This window comes from Erithacus rubecula (assembly GCF_903797595.1).
Source record: "Erithacus rubecula genome assembly, chromosome: 5".
In the NCBI taxonomy this organism is placed as follows: Eukaryota; Metazoa; Chordata; class Aves; order Passeriformes; family Muscicapidae; genus Erithacus; species Erithacus rubecula.
Genome location: NC_136687.1, coordinates 15,735,052 through 15,753,104, shown reverse-complemented (window position 1 = coordinate 15,753,104; position 18,053 = coordinate 15,735,052). Strand labels below are relative to the sequence as shown.

General features: G+C 36.2%; 1 protein-coding gene across 1 annotated transcript in view; it reads left to right on the top strand.

The window, feature by feature from the left end:
• Window positions 1–16,275, top strand: part of ADGRA3 (adhesion G protein-coupled receptor A3) — a 49,499-nt gene extending 33,224 nt beyond the window's left edge. Inside the window, exons 10-19 of the mRNA XM_079305915.1 lie at window positions 273–422; window positions 2,779–2,940; window positions 3,217–3,420; window positions 4,560–4,773; window positions 4,909–5,117; window positions 9,830–9,954; window positions 10,488–10,611; window positions 12,163–12,308; window positions 14,412–14,507; window positions 14,695–16,275. Of these exons, the coding sequence (XP_079162041.1) occupies window positions 273–422; window positions 2,779–2,940; window positions 3,217–3,420; window positions 4,560–4,773; window positions 4,909–5,117; window positions 9,830–9,954; window positions 10,488–10,611; window positions 12,163–12,308; window positions 14,412–14,507; window positions 14,695–15,937 (2,673 nt within the window). The 3' untranslated portion in view covers window positions 15,938–16,275. The remainder of the gene's footprint in view (window positions 1–272; window positions 423–2,778; window positions 2,941–3,216; window positions 3,421–4,559; window positions 4,774–4,908; window positions 5,118–9,829; window positions 9,955–10,487; window positions 10,612–12,162; window positions 12,309–14,411; window positions 14,508–14,694) is intronic.
• The last annotated feature ends 1,778 nt before the right edge of the window (window positions 16,276–18,053 follow it).

Here is an 18,053-nt window from a genome sequence, read left to right as displayed (position 1 = left end):
TTTTGGGGTTTTTTTCTTCTTTTTTTTAGTGCAATACCTCTCTCTCTTCTAGGAGAACAGCATAAAATCCAGTTTCTGACTGCCAGTAGAAACAGTGGTTCTCTGGCTTGTGGGATATATTTTTGCTTAAGATAAGGTGGTGGTTCTTAGCTGTTCAAAACACTGTGATCATTGTGGGAATTGCTTTCCTCTTTGGATTGATGTTTATTAATTGGTGAAGTGTTGTCTCTGTCTTGTCCTTTTTCAAATGCTCATGTTTGTTCTCTGTGTAGATGCCGCTCAACCTCACTAATGCAGTGGCAACAGCAAGACAGCTCTTGGCTTACACAGTTGAAGCAGCAAATTTTTCAGATAAAATGGATGTTATTTTTGTGGCTGAAATGATAGAGAAATTTGGAAGATTTGCTGAAAAATATAAAGAGGTAACTGGATAATTTGCCATCACTTTAAAGATAATCAAAGTGTTTGTCCTTAAGTATTCTGAGCAGTGAAATCTTCCCAACATTAGATGCAGGCACTCAGTTAGTAGATTGCCAGATTCTATTCCATGTTTTTGTTTGTTTAGTAGGTCCCTGAAGTTGCTGACCCATGGTCACAGACTTTGCATTCGCGCTGAGATGATCCAGCATTCACTGGACCTGTAATGTGAGTAACACCTCTGGTCAGCACTGGAGCAGGGAGATAGGTACAGTAAGTCTGTTTTTATTTAATATGGAGTGGGTCACACAGGTTTTCATTGGTACCTTCTTACCTAAAAACACAAATAATGAAAGCCTCAGAGATCCTCTCAATAATGAATAAAACAAGACTTATCTTCTCCCCTTCCACCTGATAGACTGTCTTTATTCAATATTGAGCCATATCTCTAAGGTTTTCAGTACTCCTCTGTCTTGCAGGATATAACATCAGACATTAAAACAAAATCTTAGAGAATGCTCATTGTTGGGGAGAAAAATGCAAGTAGTTGAATAGTCCCACCATTGGGTACAAACTCTCTGTTTCACTGCTGAACAGAGGTTATATTCATCTCACTGTACAGTGCATGTTGGGAAGTTGGAGAGCACAATGCCTCAAGATTAAATTCGAAAAAAAAAAAAAAAAAAAAAAAAAAAAACCAACAAATTTTCCCCATCTACCCCCCAGCAGTCCATAAATGCTGGTTCTACATCCTTTGCAGAATTCTTTAGAGGATTTTCATCTTAGACAATGGATTTTTTTCTCAATGGACTTGTTTTGAAGCCAGCCTGTGATTTGCTGGTATATTTAAGGAACAAAAATTCTGGTAGCTATTAATGATGTTTGATTTCTTATCACGTTATTACTCTACAAACTTGTTCTTGATACTGCTTTTCATATTCATTTACTTACACTATCTTCTTATTTGTTCCCTAATTTGTGTTAAAGTAGCTATTCTGAAAGATTAATATGGTAAATAATAAACAGGTTCATTTAATAGCTCTTTCATATCAGAAGCAACAAGACAAATGTTCAGAAAGTTCTTAGCAGATTATCTGAAGTTAGAATACAGCTGGAAAAGCTTGTTCATGCCTCGATAAGTAGGAGAAAGAATAATGTGTAATATATTTTAAAAGTATGAATCATCTTGAATTCTTCAACTTGAGGATGTTAACACTGCTGGTTTATTCTAAAATCACTGTTTGTTTATGTATGAAACTTGTTACCATTTATCAAGTAATAATATGTCATGATAAGCACTTTGAATTAATTTAACTTTGTTGTTGAAGATTTAGTGAAAGGACTACAGCCTGCAAATGCTACTTAAGGCTCTGTTAGTTAAAGAGTTTTTACTGATTATAACTTCTGTTCCTAAGAGAGCCAGTTCTTAAAATAATAAATACTTTTGTATTCCAATTTTTGCCTTTGTATTTAAAGATTCCAGAAAAGAAGAACAAATTGTGTTCTCTCCTTACTAATAATATTCTGAAAAAATAATTAGGAAGCCGGTATAGTAAAGGAGATAGCTTCCTTACCCTGCCCTTTCCCTCTTCAAGCAGAAAATTTCAGTCCCTAAATTTAGGCACTATGAATTGCATTTCAGTCAATTCAACTAAAAATTATCACATTTGCTTTTGGGTGAGTATTGTCATTGCTCCTTAAATGTTGTGAAAATCTGGCATAGGTCAATGTTGTCAATATAGATGTTCATATATTTTGGTAAAGTAGTCTAAATAAATAAGTTCCCTTTATAGTTTGTATTTATTATTCGTACAGAAGGCAGGGTGAGAACTGTGAATGTAAAACAATGCAATTGATGGTTTGAAAGCAGCACTGGTGTCTATGGGTATTTGCTGTCTCTCACATAAACCTGTGACCTGAAACAGTCATGCAAATTTGAAGGAAACAAGAAAAAGTTTGACTTGCTAAAAGGAAGCAAAACAAAAGGGTTGTATGCTAATTTTTGCCTGTTTTACTCTTTTCCTATTGTCTTCTATCATACCTGCAAACTGTGTTATAGTTGATTTATAGTTTTAATTTCCAAGTTAATTCTAAATACTCCTCTTAAGCAATTAGTACAGTAGAAAGTGGAGTATTGCACACTTACCTTTTAATAAAATATTTATCATGGGTTTTTTCTTCATTGGGGGAAAATGTCCAAGTCAAAGTATTTCAGGATCTCACCATGATGAGATGATTGAAATACGAGCAACCATTTTCCCTGTGCTTTTTGCTGGCAACTCACTTTGTATTTTCTGCTAATGACCCTACTTGCTGAATCTTTCATACCTATAAAAGAGTTTTACTTCTCTTCCATGCCAGCTTGGCGACGTCATGGTGGATATAGCGAGTAATATTATGTTGGCTGATGAGCGTGTTCTGTGGATGGCACAAAGGGAAGCCAAGGCTTGCACCAGAATTGTTCAGTGTCTACAGAAAATTGCCATGTATCGGCTTGCAAATGGAGCTCAAGTTTATTCTACTGTAAGCATGAATTTACTTATTTATTTAGAAAAGGTTTTGCTCGCTCTTGAATTTGAATAGCTTTTTATTTTTCTTAATAGAAGCTGGCATTATCTGAGATGCCTACTATTTCTGAAGGGAGTAGAGCAATACACTGAAAAGATTTATACCTGCCACATAAACTGAGATGGTTTTCTGGATGTGTTTTTCTGTGAAGGCAGAGAATCCCTTTAAGATTATTTATTATCCTGTCTGTGGTGTGTAAAATCATTTCATGTTTGATTTTTGTTGTCACAGTATTCTCCAAATATTGCTCTTGAGGCCTATGTAATAAAGGCTGCTGGTTTCACTGGGATGACTTGCACAGTATTTCAGAAAGTGGCTACATCAGACCGTACAGGACTCAGTGATTATGGGAGAAGAGACCCAGATGGAAATCTAGATAAACAATTAAGCTTTAAGTGCAATGTTTCAAATACACTGTCAAGCCTGGCTTTAAAGGTGAGATGCTCTTTGTTTGCCTACTGACTTTGTTATAATATATATGAGTAATTTGGCAAGCAAGTTTATTATTATTAATTTTTATGGTTAAATTAGAATTTTTGTGTAATCCAAAATGACTGTGAGAAGAATTAAAGGGATAAAGGGTAATGATTATAATATAGTTCTTTTAAAGGACACAAATTTTAATAAGCAGGTGTGGTTTTCTTTATTGTAACTTTGGAAGTTGAAAGATCCTTTCAGATTTTTTCGTAAGTATGGAAATTGAGATGCTTCCTAGTTCATAATAATCCATCTTTATTTTTCTGCATTTTCACCTTCATTACATATTGAATCAGACATTAGCAGTCTCCTTAAAAATGTGAAATATTCTGATCAGACTAGTACTGTAATTAAGCATGAAATATTAGATGGACCCAAGAGGTTAATTTTGTGTGTTCCTGTGCATAGACACACACACACACACACACATATATTACATCTATATCTGAGTGTGTATAAAATGGAAACACTTCCTCATATTCCATAAAAGTGTTTTTTCAGTTATATTCCCCAACTTATAAGTTTATTTTTAGCACTTAATTTGCTTAATTGCAAGACATATATTACAATTTATACTTATATAATTCTGTGAAATTCTATGCACGCTTCTCACTTAAGTATTATTATATTGTATACATACATATGTATATATACATATATGTATATATATTATATACAGGTGAAACCACTCTGTTTGTACACGACATTTTGTTTTGAATGGTGCTAGTGGACAATTGCAGCCTTTCTCTCTGCTTGTGTTGGTTGCTGCTTCCAGTTGTTAATAGTCTAATCTGGGAAAACTCTCTTAGTACTTTACTGATACCAACTTTGCACTCTGTAACAAGTAAGATAACTGCTTAAGAATCTTTAAAAAAATTTAAGAATCTTAACTTTTTTTTATTTTAAAAATATTTTAAGACTTTAATAACCTGATTATGCTATTTTATTATTTGGAAGCACTGTCAAATAGGTTGGTCATGATATATAGTCTGTAAAATGCATTCATCTCTGACTCTACACATAGAGGATTTGCTAATTTAATCTCTGTAAAAAGCAGAATTTTCTCTTTGGAACTCTAAAAATCTGTTTGTTTCTAGAACACAATTGTAGAGGCCTCTATCCAGTTGCCAGCTTCCCTTTTCACCCAAAAACACAAAAGAGAAATCAGACCAGCAGATGAATCTGTCTACAAGCTTCAGCTTATTGCATTTCGCAATGGAAAGCTTTTCCCAGCAACAGGAAATTCAACAAATCTGGCTGACGATGGGAAACGTCGTACAGTTGTAACTCCAGTTATTCTCACCAAGATAGGTTTGTTTTTATTATAATTTCTTTGTGACCTTTAGTAAACAGTTGTGACTGTCCTGTTTTGATTAGTGTGTGCCCAGTAGAAGATTTCAGCATCCCACGGGAAATTGCTGTGCCAACCCCTTTCCTTTGTGACAGACGGGCCGCCCGCAGCCGCTCACCGCGCCCCTATCAACGTGACCCTGCGGCGGATCGCGCACGGAGCCGATGCGGTGGCAGCTCAGTGGGACTTCGAGCTCCTCAACGGACAGGGGGGATGGAAATCTGATGGTTGTCGCATCCTTCTGTCCGATGAAAATATCACAACCATTCAGTGCTACTCCCTCAGCAACTATGCTGTTCTAATGGTATGACACAGTTTCTTTCTGGAACTTAAAAATGTCTCAAAATACAGTTCTTTTTGGGTTTTTTTTTCTTGTGTTAAGGAAAACAAGCATTCTCACACTCCATTTCACATAAAACTAGACATAATAAATAGATCTTTAGTTTCTGCTTTTGTTGATGTAAATGTTGAGGTAAGATGAGGTTTAAGTGGGAATCTATCGAAGTATAATTAATTGGGTATTAAATAATGATATACTACGAAAAAAGAATTTCCCCATGAAAAGTACTATATTATAGGAAGACATTCTAATAAGTTACTTATTCGAATTAGTTTTTTATGAAGATAGGTTATCTTCAACTGTTACTGCTTATTATTTTAAACTCTCTTCTCTGTGTTAGATTAGATTTTTTTTGGCTTTGTCAGTTGACCAGGAGTGTTTTCCCAAATATTTTTCTCTGTGATCCATAACCAAAGACAACTACTTAATTCCAAAATAACTGTTAATTCACAATTATGTAGGTCTGTTACCAGAAGACATCCATGGAAATGAAAAAAAGATCAAAACACTTAGTAACTATGAAAAATATTTTTTAAATACTGCTGAAAAACAGTATCTAAAATCTAAGCATATTGGTATCAAGAAAATGGTTAGCCAGTTCTGAAATATGGTGATAGAAGAGACACTTTTAGTGCTCCTCAGTTGTGAACCTGAATGTCTTCTTTGTCTATTCTCAGAACTCTTAATTTCAGTATCTGGCCTGGGAAGCATCCATTTTTATGGATGGTGGCTGCTACCCTGCTGCAGTAATCTCTGCAGATGCTAAATTATAAAATGTGATACATGAATAGGGTGGACTGGTAGTAAGCTGTAGTAAGGAGAAATATTCTGAGGTTTGGGAAATACTGTTAAATATAAATTTGATATGGGTTTTGTGGCAGTTAATGTGTTCTGTGTGGAATTAAATATATGTTTTTGTGTAATATACATGGAAGAAAGAGGACTCCTTTATGATGATTAGTGGGTTAGAAGTTTATATTTTTCTTCAGCAACTCAGATTTTCAAAAATCTTCCTCTGAAGGGAATTAAATGGTAATTACCAAGCTAAACTTATATAAAATTGATTTACATGCCAAGCTTTTTAAAAAAGCTCAAAGAGAGCAACTTTTCACTTTACCTTTGAGAGTGCTGTTTTAAATTGCTTTCAACTTTTGCAATCAAGTAAACTTTTACAAGTAGTGTTCCTTTCTTTGATATTTTTAAAATATATAATCCTTTCTTAAAATTTAGCAGTGATTTTTTTCAAAATAATTAAACTTCATTTCTATGTATAATATTCATGTAAAGAGAGATTATGCTTTAAATTGGTCACATTTCTGTCACCTGGAGGAAGAAAAATGAAAAGCATGTTCAATCTGCTTCTATAAAGGCTATTTCTGAATTAATGCATGGTAAGATTGTATGGATATCCTCTTGTGAATTTCAGAGGGAACTGCTGACAATCAGCAATCAAGTTAGAGAAGGGGGCAGTTTTCTTCCTTTTCTGTCAGTAGCTCTTGTTGTATACTTACTCAAAACTAGTATTCCTTAAATATTTAGCCACTTTCCAAAATGTTAGGCTGTAAAGACTGGAGAGGAGGAGGAGGTAAGTGGAGAGGCACAGAATAACACTCATCTGACAGATGTTCTTTGCACACAGTTAGTATATTGTAGAGATTCTGGATGTCTAAGTGCTGCTAAAAATGGTTTTCATAATGCCTATCCATATATTAACCAAAAAAGCCACAGTAGCCTATTTAATTTCTAGACTCCCATCATGTTGTAAAAGTCTGGGTTCTGGTCTCAGGCTCAGAGGAAGTTCTTTTGGGTTCAGTTTTAGAAGTTTGTTCTTTAATCCAACAGGTCTCATTAACATCAAATACATGAAACAGCAGTGGCAGGAGGGACTCGAACATGGTGGTTCATCATCCTGGCTGGATGGTGAATGACTTAACCAGAGCAATTTCACTCTATTTTAATCTACTTTACTTTAGTACGTATATGTGTAGAAGAAAGGAATTTGTAGTGTACTGACCTTCTTCATACATTTCAGAACATACAGTCCTCTGATAAGGAAATACATCACTAAGTGCCTGGTTTGCTGATCTGGTGATTAAGGCAGATGCAGTTGTAAAACTTTGTATTTATTTGGAATTATCTTCACCACTGTTTAATAATAGAAGAGATAAGCAGAAGGCTCAGCTGAAAACTATTACAAGCTAAACAGAGAAAATCAAGTCTAGCAGTAGTGGTTGAGAAGAAACAAGATTCTGCTAATTAACTGTAAATTCCCTGGTATTCTTAATGCCATATCTACTGTTACTGTACTGTAATTCTTTTTTGCTTAATAATTATTTAGGATCAGTTTAGCTCAGAAATAACATGATTCGCTCCCCTTACTCTTTTTACTTGGTTAGATGAGAAATGTCAGTGCAATGGATGAAGAATTCCATTGGTTCTAGGGTCAAGGCCTTAGCTATCTAGGCAAGACGTATACTGAGTTTCCTCAGATGCCTTAGAAGGTTATTGTAAATCTTGTGATTTTGTAGCTCTCATTCCTGAAATTCACACCGATACCTACATGAGATGTTGTTACCTGACACCAGTCTGGGAGCAGTAACCAGAACTGACCTGTAGTTTCTAATGCCTGGTGCTCATGGGCCAGGTGTGACAGAACATTGCTCATGATTGCAACAGTGAGTTCCCAGGGATCCCCAGCTGCATAACAACCAAGGCATGGGTGGTGTTGAAATCAGATGACACTGGCTGCCTGAGGCATAAATTCTTATGATCCTTTTCCAGGTGCCAAAGAAAACCAAATAGATAAGAATCAAACTGAGAACATGATTAAATTAGTTTGAAATGAGGTTGTTGAGTTAGTTAGGAATAACGAATTTATATTCTGATGAAAGAACAATTGAAGGGATGGTGAAGAGACTGTTGACTCTAATTTAATTGTAAGCCTCAATTCAAAAACTGTTTTCCTGTCCTTGAAATCAGATTTCCTATCTTAAGCTTAAAATTATCACTGCTTTTTCTCAAAACAGACTGAAACTTCCTGCTAATCTTTTACTGTTCTTTCTTAATGCTGAATTTTTTCTCCTTTTCCTCAGGACAGTTTTGCACTTTGCCAACTCCAGAAGTTTGAGTAACTCACTCAGAATTACAGGAGAGAGACTTTTCTGTATCCTGTCCATTAAAAAAAAATTGCTTCCTTTTTTTTTTTTTTTTTTTCACTAATCATAGTTAAATAAATTTACTGTATTTTGTGCTGGGGACTACAGTTTATTTTGAGTTGCCATGTCGTGTCTGTCTCCTCCCCACTCCTGGAACTTTAGTAGATTGTAACTGCTTCCAAACAGAATTATTTCTTCTTTTGAGTAAATGAAAATGTCATTCTGAGGTGGATTCAGAAAATTTGATTGATGCTATAGAGCTGGTGAGTTCTCTTAGAGGTATCAGCCATCTATTCCAGTCAAACAATAATCATAGAATAACAGTCTGGTAGGAACATCTGGTGCCATTTGGTCCAGTTAACCTGCTCAAAGCTTGACTGTTTTTAAAGTCAAATCTTACTGCTCCAGGTCATATTCAGTCAAGCCTTGAGTATCTCCAGGGACACAGTCTCTCTGGGCAGTATGTGACCACTTCAGAATTTTTCTCCTGTATGTAATCAGGATTTTCTCTGTTGCTGATACTGTCAGTTTCCTTTTGTTAATGGATGGTTCAGCTTCAAGAGGAGTTTGAAAGAGTTTGACTTGGTCTGCTTTATTACCATCCCAGTAGGTATTCTAATACAATAATGAGATTTCTCCTCTCTTCCTTTTTTTCTTAAAGATAAATTGCATTTTCTTCAGCCCCAGACACTGTATACTTCAGCCTGGTAATTATCCAGATGATCTGTTAGATTTGCTCCATCCAGTATATCAGTATATCTTTCTTGTGCTGGGGAGCCTCAAACTGTGAGTTCTGCAGGGTGGTCTCAGTGCTGAGCAGAAGGGAAGGATCAGATCACTGCTTGCTGTGTCACTGCTCACCCAGCAAAGCGTGGCCTTGGGCTACAGGTGACACTGCTGACTTCTGGTCAGCTTTTGTCTACCACTGACTCAGGTTGTTTTCTAACCAGTGCAATGCTCAGCCTCTATTTTTATTGCATGGGGTTATTCCATTCCAGATGCAGATCCTTTAACATTTTCCTTCCCTAGGTTTCATGTTTTATCAACCCATTTTCCTGTCTCACCAGCATCCCTCTGATTATCCTCCAATCTGTTAATCGATCCCCCCAGTCTATAACATTATCTACAGACTTGCTGAGGGCACTTCCTGGGATGTTGTTTGGGCTGTTAAAGAAGATGATTACAGCTGAAACACACAGTTACTCCACATTTGCACATACAGATATTTTAAGATGAAGAATACAGGTGTCTTTATAAGCTTGCTGACCTCTCTGTATGAAGTTGAAGTGTTCTGTAAGAACTGGGACTGCATTTATGAAGGTCATCAAGAATAGCAGATAGTTGCAGGAGAAACCCAGAAATAACAAATAAATAATTGGAGAGTTATTTCAAGACAGGTGGGAAGGGAAGGAAGACATTACATCTAGAAGGTGTCTGTTACTTCTTGTGTTCCCTTTGTCATTCCCTCACCCTCAAACATTAGATATGGTGGACTAATGTGAGTTTTGTTTTTGTTGTCAGGACTTGACTGGAGCTGAATTATATACACAGCCAGCTGATCTTCTGCATCCAGTAATTTATGCCACTGCCATGGTTTTGCTGATGTGCCTGCTTATGATCATGGTCAGTTACATATACCATCACAGGTAGGAATCAAAATTTCCAGACTAAGAAAATTAATTTGGTCATGCTTAGGACTACCTTTTCTATTTTACTGGAGCATGTTATAGTAATACACTTTCAGTGTTTTTTCCCTATAAAATTTGTTGGTGCAAACTGACAGTTACACAAGCAGCTAATTCATCTTCCTTCAGTATGATAATTTAGCTCTCATAACCATGTCTCTCCTTTAATTCTTCATTTTGCTTCATTATGAAAGAAGAGGCCATTCAAGAATAATGGTAGAATTTAACAAACTATTCAGCCTTTTACATTGCTGTTAATGTCAAAGGTTGAATCCTGAAATTTTTAAATCAGGCTCCAAATGGATGCATAAAGCTGGTAATAGGTGGGCTTTAATTTCTTGTGATTAAGTCCAGAGATCATATTTGATTACAAAGTGTGTAGTAGTCAATCATTAACAGGAATTATATGTCATTTATCACAAGAATATCATTCTAGTTTCTGAAAACAGTAATGTAGCTGTGTTTTACATTGTCTAATTTGTTTCTTTTAACAGTGTGATCAGGATCAGTGTTAAAAGCTGGCATATGTTAGTTAACTTGAGCTTCCATATTTTCCTGACATGTGTGGTGTTTATTGGAGGCATCACTCAGACCAGGAATGCCAGTATTTGCCAAGCGGTAAGTAAAGCTGGTTTTGTAGTCCTGTATATAAATATGTCCCTCTTGCCTCCTACAGAACTGTAATCCTGTATAGTCATTCATCAAAATACAAAATTTAGACAAAAAATGAATATTTTGCTTTAAAGTCATCTAGTCCAACATCCTTACAATAAAAACAGACATCTTCAACTAGATCAGATTGCTCAGAGCCCCATCCAACCTGGCCTGCAATATTTCCAGAGACAGGGCATCTAATACCTCTCTGGGCAACCTTTGCCTGTGGTTTGCCACTCATTGTAAAAAAACTAACTTTCTTGTATCTAAAATGAATCAATATCACTTTAAAGTCATTATTCCTATCACTGCATGCCCTTGTAAAATGTGCAACAGTTTTTTTTTCTCAAAATTCTATCACAAAAAATAAATTTTATTGGTTATTTCTGTTTTTGAGACTGACTTACTATGAAATTATTTTATAGGCCTATATGTGGCCTGTGCAGGCCCTGTGAAATCAGATTTTCACATTTGCTTAGTATAATCAAAGGAGACGGGAGAAAAGTGTTTCAAGCCCCTATGCTTTATTGAGACTCCTTTTTCACAATTTGCCCTTCTAAGATTTGGCCATCTGAATTTAGTTGCAGTGTTTCAGTATAACAACAGTTGCTGCTTTCAAAAATGTCAGTGACATTTTAATTCTTCTTTTTAATCCAGTGATTAAAAATGTCAAGTCCCTCACCATAATATTCTGTAATGCTTTTTGTTTGAATTTACTGAACTTATTAGGCTGACTGCTAAAATTGTTGCAATAAAATACATCCCTGGTCTTTCTCCTACATGTGTGCACACATACACACACTTTTCTTACCGAGACAGAAATCCTCCAGAAGAAATCTTGTGATACAGATAGGCTGTTTGAAAATTGTGTGTTTTTACTGGTGACTGAAACTGGCTCCTATTAAGCTGACTACAAGTGGGTTTTTTGCCTAAGTGTTGCCCCTTCTCCATGCATGTGCTGTTCTTGGCAGTGTTGGCTTGTGAATGAGGCAGTACAGGATAAGGAGATTCCTCTGTGAAACAGATTTGGCATTAATGTTTGGACAGGTTAAACATCTAATACACTTTCTTTATCTTTGCATTATGTTAAAATTGCTGATGAGTGTTGGCTGGCTGTATTTTGCCATCTGCTCCATACTTGTCACAGTATCATGTTATCTTTACTTGTTTTAATTTGAATAGTATCTGTAACACAGGACATTTTAAATTAAGTCTTTAATAAAATACAGTTTCCTGAAGTGTACGATAGATATGTATGCTTCTGAATTTGTTTTTCCTCTGTTACTAAGTTTTCTGTGCATGGGTTTGCATTACTTTTTTTGTTTTGTTTTAAACTATAATGACTTGACACTTAGAGTGGTCATATAAAGTAAGAGGGGTTTTTTTCTCGTGAATTGAGCTTTTGAAAATGTCAGCTTTATGGTGAGTTGCGAGTTTAATGATTACTGTGTTAGCTCAGTAGAAAGGAAATATTTGGAGGTTAATTATTTTATTGTTTTCTATTTTTGTTTTAAGGTTGGGATAATTCTCCATTATTCCACTCTTGCAACAGTACTGTGGCTGGGAGTGACATCTCGTAATATTTACAAGCAGGTAACCAAAAAAGTAAAAAGGTGTCAGGATCCTGATGAGCCCCCTCCTCCACCCAGGCCAATGTTGAGGTGAGTTGTTTTGTTTCTGTGGTTCCTTATTTCACACTTGCTACATTTATATTCTGACCAGAAAATGTAACAAGTGTTCTTGTGTTCTCTCTAAATCTGTTAAATTCTTCCAGATTTTCCCGTTCCTCAGTGTTATGTTAAGGAAAATGAGCTTGACTTTGGTTTTATTGTATTACAATACAGATGCAGTGATGGGTTGCTGATTTTTAAATTAAAAAATTGCTGGTGTTTCAGCAGCATCACTGAAGGTTTGATTAGGACTTTAGATAGCAGCACAACCCATTAAATTGTCAGAAGAAAATGTGGAGAACTGTTAATAATTAACAAACATTGCAATTTAGGGAAAAACAGATAAAAGTATTTTTCAAAGATTGTTTACAAATATTTGAAAAATAGGCGTCACTCATTATCAAATGAAAAGTGTTCTTTGTCAGGTGTTCCTCCTAGAATTTTCATTTCTGAAATCCCAGAAATGAGACCAGCTAATTATCTGTTAAATTCTCATATGTGAAATGTTCTTACTAGAAAATACTGATGTACCTTGTTCATGTTGCCTCCTCAGCTTTTGGATATTAATTAAAAGCTGCTACACTGAAATTCTCCACAAGGTGGCAGAAGTTGATTAGCTTTGATTAGTTACAGGCAAATATTTAAAGAGCTTGATTTTGAAAGTACAGAGACTGCAGAAAAACACAAGTGCTTTTCTGATTGTCTTCAAGTAACATTTTCAGTACTACATACAAGCATTTTTTTTATCCCTTACTATTTATTACAAAGTTTCTGCTTCAAATAACATTGCAGTAGAATTACCAGCCTCACAGGCTCAGTTCTGCACAGACAATGAACATAGCATTTCAGGTCTGAACACCTCATCTGACTGGTAGTAGCTACTGGTAGTAGCTCTGGAGACAAGTATCCAAGACAAGAATGGAGCAAACATGCTTTATATTTTTCAGACTTTCTCAGTGTCTAACTTCCTGCAGATTAGGGATTTCCTCAGTCAGATATGTGATGTTTTGTATGGAAAGGCCACAGGATTTTTTTTTTCTTCAGCTGTCTTTTAGAATTGGGTTCAAAATAAAACTACCCATAGTGTAGTACCTGTACAAAGATTGGTTTTGTCTGGCCGCCTCCTGATTGCTGAATCAAGATACAGAATAAACCAACATCAGAATCTGATGTTTGTAGGATTCAGCAACTAAGTAGTAAATTCAGTGCATCTTGATTTCCAAGAAAGTAATAATTTGTTTTAGACTTTTTTTTTTTTTGGGTCTCAAGTGAGGCAAGAGTAATTTCTAGTGAGTTATCAGAAATGCAGTGGAAAAGACCACTATAATAGGTGTCTCCTGTTGATAAAAAACAAATGCTCACCCGCATGTCACAGTAAGAGTTTTCACTTTTGTGTTCTGATCTGAATTTGGACTGGATTAGTATAAGCTGCAGGACTGAGTGGTATTAATTCAAATGATTATCAGTAATTACTGATCTGCAACGAATGAATTCAAAGTGAATTCATTGAAATCAGAATGAAAAGTTACATACTCCAACAACACAGGCCCTTTTTCTTCTTGCAAGTGTACAGTTTCCATTAATACCACCACAGGGAAGCAGGAAGTATATACTGTAAAATTACAGAGTCCATTAAAAATTTGAAAAAAGCAAAACCTGCCATCTGCTGAAACCCTGCAACTAAAAAATTTTCAAGTAGCAATCTATACAATAATTAGGCAACTTGATCTCTGGAGTACGGGATATACCAGTTAGTATTTTCATTCTATTATTTTCCAGCAGTTTACAACTTCTGACTGAGAGCTTTTGCTTCTTCCTTCTAATGTTGTGTACTTTTGTTCAGTGTCTGCGAGTGGGAGGTGGGAGAGAGCAGCTTTGAGAGAGAAGCAGCTTACAGCAGGAGGAGAAAAACTGTAGTGAGAAGGACTTAGAAAACAATTGATACTGCTGAAGCCCAAACTTAATTAATATTATTTAGTTTCATAAAGAACTTGTATGCTTCCCAAATCCTGGAAAGCTGTGATTTCCTTCATGATGACTGAAAAAACTCCATTGCACTTAAGTAGCTGCTGATTAATTAGTTTTATTTTTTAGGTTCTACCTCATTGGTGGAGGGATCCCTATCATAGTTTGTGGAATAACAGCTGCAGCAAACATCCGAAATTATGGCAGCAGACCTAATGCACCTTAGTAAGTATCCTGTATGTGAAAGCTCTGTCATGAGATTTCTTGGGCTTACTTTTCTCTCAATACTTGTTGCAATTAATTCTGACTCTTCCAGAAAATGTAGCACAGACAAGATCATTTCAATGAACTGAAAAAGCATAAGTGACTTGTGCGAGATGTTAATTTATTCTTTGGTTTGTTTCTTTTGCAGTTGCTGGATGGCTTGGGAACCTAGTTTAGGAGCATTTTATGGACCTGCTAGTTTTATAATTTTCATAAACTGCATGTATTTTCTCAGCATATTCATACAACTGAAGCGTCACCCTGAACGCAAATACGAGCTGAAGGAACCCGTCGAGGAGCAGCAGCGTCTGGCCACCAACGAACACGGGGAACTGGCCCATCAGGATTCACTGTCAGTGTCCCTGGTGTCCACATCTGCTCTGGAGAATGAGCACAGCTTTCCAGCACAGCTTCTGGGAGTGGGCATTACTTTGGTCTTGTATGTTACAATCTGGATCTTTGGAGCTCTGTCCATCTCCCTGTATTATCCTATGGACCTAATCTTCAGCTGTTTTTTTGGGGCAACGTGTTTAAGCCTCAGTGCCTTTCTTATGGTGCACCATTGCATTAACAGGGAAGATGTCAGGCATGCTTGGATAACAACTTGCTGCCCAGGAAGGAGTACATACTCAGTGCAAGTAAACGTGCCACCCTCCAGTTCCAGTGGAACCAACGGAGAGGCCCCGAAATGCACCAACAGCAGTGCAGAATCCTCATGCACAAATAAAAGTGCCTCAAGCCTAAAAAATTCGTCTCAAGGTTGTAAACTAACAAACTTACAAGCTGCAGCAGCTCAGTGCCACCCTACTTCTCTGCCATTGAACACAGGTCCTCAACTTGATAACAGTCTGACTGAACATTCAGTAGACAATGATATCAAAATGCACGTAGCTCCACTGGAGGTACAGTTTCGGACAAACGGGCACCCGAGTCGGCACCATAAGAACAGGAGCAAGGGCCATCGTGCCAGCAGGCTTGCAGTGCTGAGGGAATATGCTTATGATGTTCCCACCAGTGTGGAAGGAAGTGTGCAGAATGGCTTACCCAAAACTCGCCAGGGCAACAGCGAGGGGCACTCGAGGAGCCGAAGAGCCTACTTGGCATACAGAGAACGCCAGTATAACCAGTCCCAGCAAGACAGCAGTGATGCTTGCAGCACACTTCCAAAAAGCAGCAGAAATACAGATAAAACAATAGCTACCAACAACAAAAAGGATATTCTAAGGAAACCAATAGCAGCTGAAATTGAAAACCAGCAAAAATCTTATGGGTTAAATTTAGCCATCCAGAATGGACCACTTAAAAGCGGTGGACAGGATGGACCTTTGCTCACTGCAGACAGTACTGGTAATATTAGAACTGGGCTATGGAAACACGAAACTACTGTGTAGCATTATAATTCCTTGTGGGATGGATCCATATAAACTGTGATTACACATTCCTTAAAGCTATTAACACTTTTAAAGACTGTTTACAAACTGTAGGTACTTTATGCAGGGAGGGAACAAAGATAATATGCCAAGCAAAAAATTTTATGCATGAACCTTTGCTGTTCTTACAAAGATGAACTCTTGCTTGGTATTTTGTGAAATTTTTTTTGAAGTGTCAGTCTTGAGAGATGCAAAACAAAACTTTGTACATTTTTTTTTACCTGTAACCCTGCAGATGTGTCCACAACACATTTCAAATTTGTATTTAAATGTATAATAAATAGTATTTTCCCCAGCAGGCCAAAGTTGCACTTATTTGTTGGGTTTTTAAAATATTACTGCACTGAATGTTATCTTGATTTTACTGTTTCGTTATCCGAAACTTACAAGTTTCCATTACTAAAGAAAATACTGAAGTTACAATTTTCTACATTTAAATTGTTGACACATTGGTGTAAACAAGATCATATTTTGTATCATCCTGCTGCTGTGACCTATTTAAAGTTTTAATGGCAGAGTGGTGCTTTAGGTTGTACGCATTTCCAGCACTTACACCTATTTTGCTAAAACTATGTGTATTAATAGCAAAAAAGCTTCTGTGTAATCTAGTACTGTTACCACAACTCAGCCTTTAATCAACAAATGGAATTGGATTGTGTATGCTTGGTTAGTTGGTTACCCCCTTCAGATTTGCCACTTTTGGGTGTTTTAGTTTAGTGTATCTGAGTTACAATATAGATCTAACATTTTCCGTAGTCAAATATTGTGTTAAATAATTTATAAACTCGTTCAAATATGTTTAACTACTGCTTTCCAGATTTACTGCAGCCTCTAATGGTCTGTTTGATAGTGTGAACTAATCTTGAATACATTGTACAAACCTCTGCAATAGGGCAGTGTTGTTAGAGTTTGGGCTCTATTTTTATTTCTTGTGGGTAGTTATGATTTAAGAATTCTTCAGGAACATTTTGACAAGTGTATGACTCACTTTTCATTGCTATTTTATTTTCCTGCTTTCAGGAGAGGTAGCTTTCAGCTTGTATCCAATCTTACAGCTACCATAAGAATAGACATTCAGAAAAAAGCAACTTTTAGATATTGCCAGAGAAAATAATTTTAACTAAATATACAAGTATATATCAATTTGATAAGGTATCTATTAATCTTAGATAACCGATTGCTGTGCAGTTCCTGTTTGTGGGTTGTTATTTGGTGCAGGAGAGTTCCTTTTGGTGGCAGAAATGCAGTTTTGGACCTAGAAGTCAAAACTAGCATCTTAATCCTATTCCATTCCAAATGCTTCAAGTCATGAAAACTGAACTGCAGACAGTAAGGGCATGTGCCAGGAGAAACAATCATCTTTTGAGACAAATTTGTATATTACACAATTAGGAGCAATTCATACATAGTGTGTAGCTCAAACTGAGATACTCTTAGATAATGTTTAATCAGGTGTCGATGCTGTGCTTTTTTTATAGTAACAAATGTATGTACTCATGCAAATAATTTAAGCCTACTTTATATCTTTAAAATTAGAGTGCTGGAAAAATGTAATCCATGTCTAATATGGAAAAGTGTTCAAACAGTCCACAGATTATTTATTATCTGAACAAGGTATGATAGGGACTTAGGATAGGATCAGTTATCCTTTAGAATCCGCTTGCCTGTTGCTTTTAGCACTTGCCCCCTTTTCATGGGTTTGCTTGGATCCAAACATCAGTTTATCATTTCTTGAAACCCACCTTTAAAATTAATTCTATGTGTAATACTTCTGCATAGCTTGATAGTCTGCCCTATTTTGATGTGATAAAAAATGAGCTTTTCTGCTAGTACCTAATAAACTCTGACTAGCCTTGGTAGACAAGGTTATTAATGTAAAATATTTCTTAAATCATCACTCTAATAAACATGCTTAGTTCACTCATTGCTATATGCATAGCTACATTTGCTTTTTGTCTAACAAGTGCTAAAGTGATAAGTGCTAACAAGTGATAAATTGAGACATTTTCTGATATAGTCTTGACAAACACAATGCTACTCTCATCTGCTGCATTTTCCGTGAGGAAGCTTAAATTGA